At 35.6% G+C, this 14,424-nt stretch overlaps 1 protein-coding gene across 1 annotated transcript in view; it reads right to left on the bottom strand.

Annotated features, from left to right (window-relative positions):
* Nucleotides 1–14,424, bottom strand: part of UNC13C (unc-13 homolog C) — a 591,853-nt gene that overhangs the window by 312,646 nt on the left and 264,783 nt on the right. The window contains exons 12-14 of the mRNA XM_029237965.1: nt 5,917–6,086; nt 3,057–3,172; nt 767–930 (exon numbers count right to left, since the gene is read on the bottom strand). Of these exons, the coding sequence (XP_029093798.1) occupies nt 767–930; nt 3,057–3,172; nt 5,917–6,086 (450 nt within the window). The remainder of the gene's footprint in view (nt 1–766; nt 931–3,056; nt 3,173–5,916; nt 6,087–14,424) is intronic.

The following is a 14,424-nucleotide window of genomic DNA, read 5'->3' as shown; positions in this document are numbered from 1 at the left end:
TACATGGTTTACATCTGAACAGAATGCACTTATAAACTTAGACCAGGTTTCAAAAGATAAACTCTGGACAAGTAATATAACCCCATTCTAAATCCTTACTGAAACTCCTCAGTAAGGGGTGTGTTTCTGTATGGCTCACTTCTACAGGTTCACATTTACTGTAGTGTTTGGGTTCTACGGGTGGTCAATAAATCTTGGTTTCGCCAAAGTAGCAGCACTGAGATAAATATAGGAAGGAAGGATATAGTCTGAAGTTACGGTCAACACCATAAGGACTCTAGATGTGTCTCTGATGCTAACAGGCTCTGTAACCTTGGACGACTCACTTTAATCATCAGGCTTTAGTTTTCTCAGATATCAAGTAAGGCGTTGGTTCTCTAACTTCAGAGTGTACGAGAATCACGTGTTGGGAATATTAAAACACAGATCGCTGGGCCTCACCTTTAGAGTTTCTGACTCAATAGGTCTGGAGTAAGGTAGAAATTTTACATTTCTAAGTTCCCAGGTGCTGCTAATGCTGCTAGTCAAACAGCACATGGGAATGGAATAAGAATTGGGAAGATGATGGTAGTGAGTTACCAAATCCTTAATGTTTTATAGCTGTAACAGAGAAAGTAGCCAGCATCCAATCAATTACATCCAAAACGTAACTGTCTTTTGAATCAAAATTTCATTTGATTTAGAAGAAGGGAAATGAACACTCTTTCTATTCCCCCTTTGGATTTCAACAGAGATTTTGATAATGTAAATGTTCTATAATACTTACGTCATAGCTTGATAAATGGATTCAATCCCGTAACGCATGGCAAATTCATCGACTATTTCTTGGGAGGCATCATCAAAGAAAACCTTCCAGGCTTCATCCCCTTTGACCTCTGGGATTTTCACTCCACCATTAGATTTCACTTCAGTCAAGTAATGGAACAAATTCTAAAAGTAAGTGGTTTTCAAATGTTCAGTTTTCTCAGACTAGGCCAGATATATTTAACTGTAACTTTCAGTAAATTATACTTATAATTGCATATAATGTTTCATCAGCATCTATAAATAATAGAAATGTCTCAGATTTTCATTCTAACGTACCTCACCTTTATACAAATTCTGATTTTATTTCTAAGTTTATACGGAATCAATGATTTAAGTGTTTCAGATATACCAAATCATTTTAGAAGGAAGTAAATGTTTTTTCATGTAAACATTTCTACATTCTGGATACATCTTTTGCATTCATGGGCTCTGAGTAAATTATAAAGCTCTGGATGAATAATGTGTTTGGGCTATGTTAATACACAATCTAGGTATGCAAATAATACTAAAGGACTTTGGCTGCAAAATGGTATGAGTCATGACAATGAATTCAGGTTGAAAATAAATATTTTTAGAATTTTGTAATGAAAGAAATCACTACAAAGAATTCCTTTCTGCTTCGAAGAAGTTGAGAAACTGCTGCATGGATGCAGCCTGGGTCACTGAAGGACCTTTTCTTGGGTTTCATTTCTTTTTGTGTCTTGGACCAACAGAAGACTCTGAAAAACAAAGCATGATGCTGTTCCTGTGATCCTAAATCTCTACCCACATTTTAAGGCCAGTGTTGGCTCCCCATCCTGCCAGTTCAAGGGATTTATTGGTATTGGGTCTAAAAACTGAACCACCTTTCTTGATGGATTATCACTGGCTATACTGCAGTCAGGAAATTAAGGCTTGGTTCTATATCTAATGACTGTATAATGTGTAAATGACTTAAATATTGTTCCTCATTTCCTTCTTTAGTAAAATGGAGGTGAAAATAATTACATATATACATTTTCATAGATATATTTAGGAAAAATAATGTACAAAGAGCAAAGATTCTCTCAGCTATCTTTTTCTTTCTTAGGAAGGTACTTCCTCTGTACCCTTTGAACATGGGAAAAGGCATACTCCTCAGCTTCACTTCATATTTTTTGATACATGGGACGTGTCATTTGTATCAGGGAAAAGCTCTGGTGACATGTCTAACTAAGCTCTCAGTTGCAAAGCATCCAATAATAAAAGCCCAAGATTATCTGTCTGTGCATTTACACTGAGGTGCAAACGGGAACTGATGAATCTGCCCTTTTGACTCAAATTGGGTGGTCTCTACCTCTCTCTAAGCCAACCAGGCTCCTTCTGTTGGGTAGTATATTCTCTGCTATCCATGGATGGAAAACTACATTCTGATACTTGCCACCCAGATGTGTTTGTGCAAAGGGTAGTTAAAATGGAGGAGGCTTCAGTACGTATAAAGCCCTCTGTTGTACTCAGAAAAAGACAGACAAAATTACTGCTAATTACATTAGCTCTCCAAAGCCATTGCTACAACGTCAGAATTTTTATATTTAACAGATACTACTAATTAAATCTTCAACAAAATCTGAACACTTACTCAGAATTCTCAAAAACTATCATGATTTGGATCCTCTCCTCCATTATTAAAGTACTATATATTTACAATGCTTCCAAAATATCATGACTTATTTCTTCAATGAATGCTTTCTAATATTCTTCTTCCTCCCTGGAAGAATGGTAATTTAATTTGGTCTACTTGTTCATTATCACCTTATTGCCTCATTTATTAAAACCCGCCTCGTATGTTTGTTCTAAATCTCATTCAAAGACAACCAGCTCGGGCTTCCCTGGTGGCGCAGTGGTTGAGAGTCCACCTGCTGATGCAGGGGACACGGGTTCGTGCCCTGGTCCGGGAAGATCCGACATGCCGCGCAGTGGCTGGGCCCGTGAGCCATGGCCGCTGAGCCTGCGCGTCCGGAGCCTGTGCTCCGCAACGGGAGAGGCCAGAGCAGTGAGAGGCCCGCGTACTGCAAGAAGAAAAAAAAGACAACCAGCTCTCTCTTCAGGGGGTAATACATAGGCTATGTGATACCTTGGCACATCACTTGCTATAGTACAGAGTAAGAACTTCAGGGACAATTTTACAAACCTAATTCAATTCTATTTTTAAAACGAATATTTTGTTGCATGATCCATAAACAATACAATCTTTCCTAGGTTTTGTTATTAATACAATTCAATTTATTTACCTCATGTAAACATGTATATTGTAAATGATACGGAGCAACCTTCTCCTCTCCTTTTATTTCCACATTGATTTTCAATCGAATGGCCCCAGACACAGCTGATTTATCTGTCCGTTTCTCTGATAAAGCAAAAAATAACTGGTCAGTCATTTTTGACATCATGTTTCTTATACAAGTTCTCGAAAGCTTTAAAAAAGGGCTTATATTGCTAAAAGCCATTTTTCTAGATCAGGTTTGATTAACCATAATGATTCTGCTAAATACAATTTAAAATAATGTGCCCAATATGTCGCTGGGATTGTCAAACTGTGATATAAATATTTCAAATAGAAAAGCTCAATCAGAAGACCCTACCATTCTGATATAAATTTCTGTGTACTAGATCAGTTTATACAATGAAATTAATTATTTGGGCAATTAAAAGCAAAATAACTAAAAGAAAAAATTAATGAGGAAAGTATTTTATCTAAAAGCCCCACTCTTTCTGTCCTTGAAAAAATGAGTCAAAGCTCTAACAAAAACATTTGTTATTAGGTTTCTTTGTCAGTGATTCATGAAGACCTATGCTCTACAGCCTGTGTTTACTTATGTGTTAGATTCACTCTTTCTTTGAATGGAATCAGTATGTAGCCAATTCAGTCTAATAATGTGTGTGTAAGTGTATGCACGTGTGTCTAATATGAACTGAGTAGTAGCTTTGAGAGAAAGAAAAGCATAGTCACAAAATTCCTAGGGTGTGAATGTAGGTAGGAGACCTATGTCTGATACCTACTTCCCTGATGAAACACATAAAGAAGCAAGCTGACCCATCTCAAAAACAAAAGATAAAGAGATAGAGTGACACAAAGTCAGCGGTGAAGACTTCTTTAATTGCCCCTTTTTCTAAGCATAACTGTATTTTTAGCCAAATAAGATACAGTTAAATCACATAGGCCACTTTCTTCTTGTGGAATGTCTGATGACTTTCATCGTTAATATTTAATAGTCATTGTGTTGTGAAGATTCTTCCCTTAGGACTGCCAGGATCTTGAGAGTTTCTCCTATTGGCTGGGAGAGAGTTGATTCTCAACAAATGCTGAAGTTCTCTGCTGAAGCCAAGAGAAAGTCAAGTCCTGAGACCTTTTTGTCACAGACCTTTTCCTGGAATCACAGGGGAACATTTTAACTACCATCATCACAATGGATCCATGGGACACAGGCTCTGCTTAGATGCCTAGGACTTTTGGCCAAGTCCTCCTTCCATGGTGGAATGGATTCTAAGTAATGAGGAAGGAGGAACATTGTACAAAGAATGAAAATATGGTACTAACGGGGATGGAACCCACTGTGGGATTTTATACAAAGCTAAGACCTGTTCTCTCTCCTTCTAAAGGTTAAACATCAGCAATGACAGCACAAAAGTATGAATTGAGGATGAGCAGGCAAAGGTGTCCAAGTTTGTTGCATCACGTTTTTCTTTCCATAGACTGAAGGACTGTTTCTGCACAAGAGCTGGGCGGCAGATTTTATTAAAAGCACATTCAAATTCTTTTGCAGACTAAATATACCCTTGTACGTTTTGTCAAAAGAATAATTTGAGGAATTTCTGTTCTGAATTCTAACTCCCTCAATTCAAGAAGATGTTAACTTATTGCAAAAAACAAAAACTCACATAGGCAAGCCTCTTTAGTTAAAACACAACCTATGAGTATTGTGCAGAGTTAACGCCCTGAAGTTTACCCTTGCCTAACATCTCTGTTTTCATATATAAAATTATTTAATAGTATAAACAAGATACAGGAGGATTATCATTATAAGTGAAGCAAAACCTCTATGCCAATAATGGAGAAGCACCAATTTTCTTTAAAGATTTCCCCAAAATAAAATATTTTTTGATAACGAGTTTTTAGTCTAGCTTGAATCACCTATGTTCAGATAAGTTATACATCTCTCCTTCTTTAAATTATTATATAATTCAGATATTCATTAATTTTGTGGCCTTGCCCCTTTACTTTGCCAAATATTACATTACTTGAAGTACGCAGGTTTTTAAAAAGTCAAAAGCACTCTTTAATTTGCTAAGATAAGTTGGTATCCTAAATGGAAACACTTCGTAATCCTGGGAGTATGTAAACCTTTCTTAGATTCACAACCAGACCTAAAAAATTTAATTAAAACATTTCAGATGATATGATAAAGCCATTTTGGATCATATCCTTTATAGAAAATGAGGCGATCCATATATATTTACTATTATTAAGTCAGCACTGAAGATTCTAGCTTATTATTCAATTGTAGTAAAAGTCAAATTGAAACTTATCTTTATTCAATTCTTGGTTCCATAATAAAATTCCATTTTAAAATCATGCCAATTAAACATATTCTCAATATCTTCATCATCAGAATAAGCAGAAGTCCACGTGTGTATCTGGCTTTGCCTGCTAAAGCCTACGTTTATATCATCTTTGCAAAATATCCAAAATACACACTTTTCCTTTATTGCCAAAATTCATTAAGGGACTAAGAGGAAATAAGTCAGACATTATTAAGTCATAGCTTATTTATTTTCTATACATTTGGCAAGGTTTTTTGAAGCTATACTCTATGAATTAAAAATTCAGAATGGGATATGTTTCTCCTAAAAGACACCCAGCTGATTCCTAGAAAGACTTTTCTCTCTTCATCTCAAATTTACCAATATCTTTCAATAATACAGAGTTTGAATAATTATCACCTTAATTTCTAATGAAACTAAACTGCCTGAAGTCCATGAGAATGTTCGAGAAAAGCACTGGTTATTTTTACCTATATAGGAATATAATACCTTCCACAGATATTCTGGAATTTTATTTAACATTTTTCAAGTAGATATAAAGACAGTCACCTAAATTGTACCAGACATCCATTTCTCCACTCAGGGTCCTCACTTCTACAATTGTTTGTCCCAGAAAATCATCTGACTCCTTTTTGAAATGTTGCTTCACTCTGGATTTAATGTCATCATCTTCATCCCACACTCTGACTTTGATTCGATCTGTGGAGTTATGGCACTCACTGAAAACAGATGTGGATAAGTTAACAACCAGTGATAACTTCTCTAAATGGCATCTGATGTTAGCAACTTGTTTTAAGTCTATCTAAGCCAGAAAGGCATAGTATATTACATAGTAAATAAGATTTCCCACAGACTATTCCACCCATGGGATGTTGCGGGTATCAGGGATATTGAAAAAAAGTTGTGATAGTTAAGTAATGTTAATAAGAGAAAATCCTACCCCGTTCCATTCTATTTCCTTTAATTGAACTGGACGTAATCAAATATGGATCAGAAACCTTTGGGATATTTTCTCTAAGGTATATTTCTTATTTGCAACAGTTATCTATGATAACATGTCCACGCTCAGGAAAATTCTGTACCATAAAGATAACTTAATTGCAATGGGTGTTGAGGAAGTGGACATCACAGAGTCCTATTGATAAGCTAAAAATCCCAGTAAGCATGTAAGATATTGTTAAATCAAATCATCACATATGGATACCCAGCATCTTTAAACATTCTCCTTCCATTTTGGCTACATTTCTCCTTATGTTCCTCGTCTTCTCAAGACAAGCTAGATCAAATACATTCTTAGATTCCTTTGTAGTTACGGGCCAGATATTTGACCTGCATTCAAGCAAGATCTGAACTCAAATTGAGCAAAGTGAGCCAGTGACTGTATTGTGGGGTTTTGCTCTTTCAGCAACAATAGTGGTGGTCTTTTGTACTTTATTGTAGAGTCTCCAGTATTCACTCCTGAGGGACAAAGTATTGATCAATGGTGGCAATGATGTTTTCTCCAAAGAAACCCCATGATATAATTGGACATTGTTTCTGCACAGTAGATTTAGAGGTGGGCATTTGGACCTCTCCGAAAATTCCTGAGTGACCTAAGAGTCTATGAAATAATTTTTTTTTCTGTGTAAGCTAACTAGAGTAGACTCTGTTGTTTGCAACTAAGAATACTGATCAATGAAATAATTTTTAAAGAATGAAGGGAGCTTCAATAATAGGCCTTAAAATGCTAAATTGACTCTGTGGAGGAGACAATGAGGGCAAACAGTGAAGATTTAATTACCTCAGGCTCGAAAGCTAATGCATTTTGAAATGCAGTAGCGAAACTGCTGGTCAAACCGTTGCTTGCTATACTTTGGAACTGTGACCACATGCCAACTGAAGCTTTTTTATTAGCGTGAATGGTAGGAATAAAATTCAGAATACTGGCATGTGCTTATTAAATCCTGCTGCTTTCAAAAGTGTACTGTGGTAGAGATGCACTCAAACTAGAGCTAGAGAGTCTCTAAGCAGAGATGCAAGGGAGCACAGCTACCTTTACCCACCAGCAGAGGCTCACTCTGCTTGTGTCCTGCAATATAAATTGACTGCGAATATCATAATTTGGAACCTTGCAGGGCTGAGAAGAGCCAGCTGCTTCTGTATACAAAATGTATGCATACAAGCAGAGGTTTCTGAGTGCAACTTCAAAAACATACGAAACTGTTGCCCCAGGGTGTTTCATACACTTTCCTTTAGGAAATCTCTAAGTGACAATGAAGGGGAACTTAGTGGCAAAGATCAGATTAATGGTGTTGCACCTTGGCATGCAGTTTTGCAGGGGCTCAGGCAGCAGCCATTAGGTTAAGAGTGAGGAATTGGTCAGAACAAAGGAGTCAGTAGCAACAAGTTACATTTTCCAGGCTGATGTGGTTACTCATAAAATGGTCTTGAAACTCACCTCCTGGAAGCCTGGTAAAATTTCCAGAGCATGGTATTTCCAAATGTGCCTCAGGCTCACTACAGCTGTATTTAAAGTAATTTCTGGGTCCTTGAACTCACAGCGAAAGAAAATGGACTCCAAGGCGAATCTCTTCCCAGCTAGGAAAACCATTTACCTGGATTTCCTGGGATGATCCCAATTTATGGTTTTATAGATATGCAATGCCTTTTAATTCTTTTTGGAGCCCTCTTTTACTTTCATTTTAGTAGGCATTGGCACATTGGTCAAGGAAGGTCTCCCCAGATGTAGAACCAAGGACTTGGAGAAAAAAGAAATTCGCCAAGAAAGAAGTACCAGGGCCTGCCAAATTGGCTAGCCAAGTAACTACTTCTGCTGCTAGCATCAGGAAGTCCTGAGTAACCCACCCAGCCGGACTCTATTATATTTGCTATGTACCACCGACAGTCATATATTTTCTACGTTCCCTCTTACTGAGTAAGACTTTTTAAATTGCTATTAACCTATTTTCTTCTCTCTCCACAGTAATACATTGGGAATGTTAGAAGAAGATGACTTGTCTTTAGTGTATAGACCTAAGGATCACAAAGAACCAAACATGTAGCTGAGGGAGAGATTACCCAAATATCCTAGACTTCAAGCTAAATACAGTAACTGGATATAATTTGGGGATTATCTGCCTTGGAAGACACAGGATGAATTCATTTTATTTAAAGTCCAGAGAAAGATATAAATATTGTGTATAAATATAGAATGCTCAGAGAGGTGGAAGGTGACAGATACAGTAAGTTCATTCACTCAGCAACCTTTTAAGCCCTCCTTCCCTTTCCTGCTTTTGTGAAATATCCCAGTCTCCCTTGCAACTAGAGATGACCACTTGACAAAGTTCTGACAATGAGATATAAGCAAAAATCTTCTTGCCCTATTCTGTTTTCTTCTTTTATTACTCTTTAACATGCATGTAGAACATCCTCCACTAAAGATGATAAAACAGGAAGATAGATTTAGCGTTTTTCTTCAATGGAATAATTGAGTTACCAAACTAGCCCTCAAATGCCTATACCTGGAATTCTTGTTGAATGAAATAAATAAATCTCTTTTTCACTAAGCCACAATCATGGCTTAATGTGAAGCTGAATAAAATTCTAATTGAATCAGTGGGAAAATAATGAAATATCTACCAAGTTCATTTTGTTTGATTATATATTAAATGATTTAAAATGTTTAATTTATTAACTCTTACTATTTTTGTACTTGCTGTTTTATTCCTTAACTATTTAACATGTGTTTCACAAACCTTGACTTTTATGAAAATATAAAGGCTTGCAGTTTAGATGGGAAACTGGAGGCTTATGTAGGAAAATTTGACAGTAAGAAATATTTTTACACACAAGGGAAAAGTCTATCACATAAAATAGAGAGAAAAAGCATACTCCCATTAAATCTTACTCCACTAGATCATTCCCCACCTGATTAATTAGCTAACAAAGACTCCTGGTTTAGTTCACCAGCTTGTGATTTGGCCTTTCTATAAGAAAAGAATAAGATATTTTACTGCATAAACTCTTGGTAAATAAAATAAGTATTATTAAAGCCATTTGCTTTGTAGTTTTTTTTTTAACTAAAAACAATCTGCATCTTAAAGAGTAGTTCATATGTCTAATTTTGTGTTTTTTCATTGTTAAAGAGAGGAATGGTTTAGTTTCCATGGGAATAAGTTATTTTATTCTTTCCCAAATTAAAGCAAAGCGTTTCCCCCTTCTGGACTCAGAATTATTGTGTGTGTTTGTGTTCTGTTTTTTCTTTATTTTTGTTTTCAGTTCACAGATACCCTATCTCTGTACAGCCAATCACTATTTGGCCAATTTTCTTTTGGCAGCCATCCAAAAGACTAATTTCCTTATAATTATTTATTCCAAATTTGAAAATGGTCTTACTGTAAACATTTTTAGATTTAGAGTTTCCTGGATATGGCCCAAACACATATCTCCTATAATTAAGGCAAAACAAAAAACAAAGACAAAAAGCAAATAAAAAAAAACAAACCAAAACAAACCCCAAACCCACTCCTTACCCAATTTATAAGAGTTTAACCTATTCTGAGAAGGACTGCTTTACCTAGAGAAATGCCCATGAATTTCATAAAGCCAATAAAGCCTGATTTCAGTGGAACAACGAGCTGTTGCTCAAGCAGTCATCCTCCAATGGGAAGTCATTACAAAAGTAGTGTATGAGCAAATGACCATTCAAAAATGAGAACCGTACCTATAGTCAAGCTAGTTCTAATGAAGCAACTAAAATACATCTCACACAGCAACTATATTAGAAAAAAAGCCAATAGTAAATTATGTTGCCATTAAAAATCATGTTCTTTAAGAGTTTATAAAATTCTAGCTATATATTTTAAGTATAGTAAATGAAATTTCTATATTTCAATGCTATTATACCAGATTTTGTTAATAGACACATTAATAAGAGAGATATTAAATATATATGTGTTTTTATATACATATATACCCATATATGTGTATGTATATATATATATGCATTGAAACAAGCTGTAAGGTTATATGTCAAAATATAGGTGGTAAAATTAGTGAAAAATTTTATTTTATTCTTTATATTTTCCTATCACAATCAACAAAATTGTATTTTAAAATATCTAGTAATTGTAAATAATCTCATTTCAACTCAAGCTGGAAGTCAGGGCATTGACTGAGAAAATAATCAGCCAGAAACCTGCAAAAGCCATCCTTAGGCAAAGCAGCAGCAGCCTTTCAGGCAGTGATTGAATTCTCTAGTTACAGCTTAGTTCCTTAAACTCTGACCCACCAAATGGAAATACGTGAGACACCTGATGTGCACATTTCCTCTCAGTGATTTATTATGAATTATGTAACCCACTTCCATCACAGTATATGTGTCTTGTTATTGAATTAAGAGCCCTAACCCTATTATCTTTTAATTGTATTATAATAGATAGACAAACTCTAAGTTCAAAACCCAGTGCCAGTGCACAGCGACTTTCCCCACTGCATTTATCAAGGACAATTTAATTATGGGAATTAGGATGGAAAAAAAACCCTGGTCCTCAACATTTTACTTTTGTTTAAGTTTTTCTGAGGATATTCTATGTAGTAATTGGACGTTGTAGATCCATTCTATTAATCAATGACATGGAAGACAAAAGAATGAGAATAAGAAATAAATTATATTATTAGAGGCACTTTTGTAAAAGAAAAGGAGCTGAAGAGGAATTCATATGCTGACATTTAAGGGTTGGTTGAATGAAGTCCTAGTACTGTAATGGGCCAGAGAACCAAAGGACAAAGTATGATCTTATAAGATATACCAATTTTCCTGCCCCACCTTCCAGCCCCACAATTAGACCATCAATACCTCAAAGTCCTGTATTCTATTTTTATATCTATTTTTATACCTAATATTTCCTTCACAGGTACTAATGTTGCAGATACATTTATTTTAATAGCTGTTTTGAGAATTATTCAGTATTAAATATTACAAAATATTAATTATGTTAAAATAATAAAGGTAAGAAACTGTTTTGTTTAGAAAAATACTTTATTGTCCATTTTGCTGTGCAAAGAGAGAACACTTAGGGAGAGAGATCAGAAAACAGGAAGATCTATATGATATCACTTTTAGGTGGAATCTAAAAATCTGAACTAATAAAAACAGAGAGCAAAATAATGGTTACCAGGGGCTGGAAGGTGGGGAAATAGGAGAGATGTTGTTTAAGAGTACAAAATAGTCGATAAATAAGTCCTAGAGATCTAATGCACAATATAGTGAATATAGACAACAATATTATATTAATCACCAAACTTGCTAAGAGAGTAGATCTTAATTATTCCCACGACAAAAACGGTTATGGTAATCATGTGATGTGATAGAGGAACTAGTTAATGCTACAATGGCAATCATATTATAATATACAAACGTATCAAATCAACATATTTTTCCTTAAATTTACACAGTGTTATATGCCAAATATAATTTAAAAAGAAACAACACGTAGAAAACAGGAGAATCAAATTACACTTTCAAAAAATAGGAGAAATATATATGCATGCGAATGTGTGCGTGTGCGTGTGCGTGTGCGCGTGCACGCAACAGGGATGGTTTCTACTCACCACCTCTTTGGTTCACCACACGTTTTTCTCAACTCAGACCCTTTGTTCATTGTGTTTCTTAGAGCAAGGATGTCTTTTCCCTACTCCTCTACGTAATGAACACTTGGCTGTCTTTCAAGACTCAGATAAAATATCACCTCTGTGTGAAACTTCCCTAAGAAAAATTTTTCCAAACCCTAGTACCTACAGCAAATTGATATGAAAAAACTGTTTATCAGAAACATAAGAGAAATATCATGTCACAGTAATCATACTCTTCTTTATTGTTGCTCATTAACTATTACAAATGTGCATATTCCAATTAGTGGCTAATTATGCAGCTGAAATCTAACCATTTGCTTTAAGTTGGAAATAAGATCCACTTTGGATATATGTTTGACATTTATTGGACATGTGATTAAAGGCTTTATCTTTTCAAACTTGATTTTTCTTTAAGTGGTGACATGCATTTTTTTCTTCAACTAACTTGTCCATAGATAAAGAAGCTGCACAGCAAAAGATAATGTAAATGTAAGCAGCCAAGGACAGTGTATGTTGTCACTGTTCTGTGGTTGTCCTACTCTAGCTCTAATATGCCAAGGTCTATGATTCATAGAATAAGTTATGCCTTTTTCATTTTACTTTCAAGGCCAATGTGTATTAGGCACGATGGAATAACAGAACAAACTTGGAAAAAGATCTGCCTGATTCAAATTCCATTTGAGCCACTTACTAGCAATATGACTCTGGGCAAGTTATGCAATTGCACTGAGCCTCCATGCCCAATCTATAAAACTAGAACATTGGTATTGATCTTTTAAACATGATTAAATATATTAAAAAAACAAAGAACTATGCTGGGCATTTAGCAGGATTTAATTAGATCTAGCTAACTAATGCAGCTAAGTACATCATTCAAATATATAAACATATTTTGCCTTTAACAGCAATGGACAAGTTACTGAAAATATATAAAACAGGGAATTTTTTAATTAGCCTAATTATCAAAACACTGAAAATTAAATCATTGATATATATTGATATAATAAAATTTTATTCAACTATTAAAAACACTGTTTTAGGTGAAGATTTATTTCAGGGGTCTCTATACTGTTCCATTGATCTATATATGTCTGTCTGTATTACAGTACCACACTGTTTCTGTTACTGTAGATTTGTATTATTTTTCCCCATAACAAATTTTTAAGTGTACAGTACAGTATTGTTGGATACAGGTACATGGTTTATAGCCAATCCCAGAACTTCTCTTGCTTAATTAAGGCTCCGTGCCTACTATTTACAATAGCCAGGACGTGGAAGCAACCTACGTGTCCATCAACAGATGAATGGATAAAGAAGATGTGACACATGTATATAATGGAATATAACTCAGCCATAAAAAGAAACGAAACTGAGTTATTTGTAGTGAGGTGGATGGACCTAGAGTCTGTCATACAGAGTGAAATAAGTCAGAAAGAGAAAATTAAATACCGTATGCTAACACGCATACAGGGAATCTAAAAAAAAATAAATGGTTCTGAAGAACCTAGGGGCAGGACAGGAATAAAGACACAGATGTAAAGAATGGACTTGAGGACACGGGGCAGGGGAAGGGTAAGCTGGGACGAAGTGAGAGAGTGGCATGGACATATATACACTACCAAATGTCAAACAGACAACTAGAGGGAAGCAGCCACATAGCACAGGGAGATCAGCTCAGTGCTTTGTGACCACTTAGAGGGGTGGGATAGGGAGGGTGGGAGGGAGACACAAGAGGGAGGGGATATGGGGATATATGTATAGTTGATTCACTTTGTTTTACAGCAGCAACTAACACAACAATGTAAAGCAATTATACTCCTATAAAGATGTTAAAAAAAAAACTCTGTGCCTATTGATTAGTAACTCCCCATTTCACCCTCTCTCCAGCCCACAGAAACCACCATTCTAGTCTTTAATTCTGTGCATATGATGATTTTAGATACCTCATATAAGGGCAATAATGCAGTATTTGTCTTTCTGTAACTGGCTTAGCATAACATCCTCAAGGTTCATCCCTACTGTCACATATTGCAGAATTTCCTTCTTTTGTAAGGATGAATAATATCCCATTGTATGTATATATCACATTTTCTTTACTCATTCACCTGTCACTGGACATTTAGGTTGTTTCCACATCTTGGCTGTTGTGAATAATGCTGGGCTTGGAAGCGCTGATATCTCTTTGAGATTCTGATCTCAATTCTTTTGGATATATACCCAGAAGTGAGATTGCCAGATCAATGGTAGTTCTGTTTTCAAATATTTGAGTAAACTCCATACTGGTTCCCATAGCAGATGTACCATTTTGCATGCCCACCAATAGTGTCCAAAGGTTCACACAATGGGAAAAGATAGATAGGAACTGGGACCACAGAGGAAGGTCCCATCCAACAGAAGCTTGAATCAGGAAGGAAACCCACATATCATTGGTGATGCTGTCCAAGG

Source organism: Monodon monoceros, unplaced genomic scaffold (genome assembly GCF_005190385.1).
Source record: "Monodon monoceros isolate NGI ecotype Baffin Bay Population unplaced genomic scaffold, NGI_Narwhal_1 Super_Scaffold_21, whole genome shotgun sequence".
Classification (NCBI taxonomy): domain Eukaryota; kingdom Metazoa; phylum Chordata; class Mammalia; order Artiodactyla; family Monodontidae; genus Monodon; species Monodon monoceros.
Note: the sequence above shows the minus strand (reverse complement) of the source record. Positions and strands in the feature narration are given on the sequence as shown.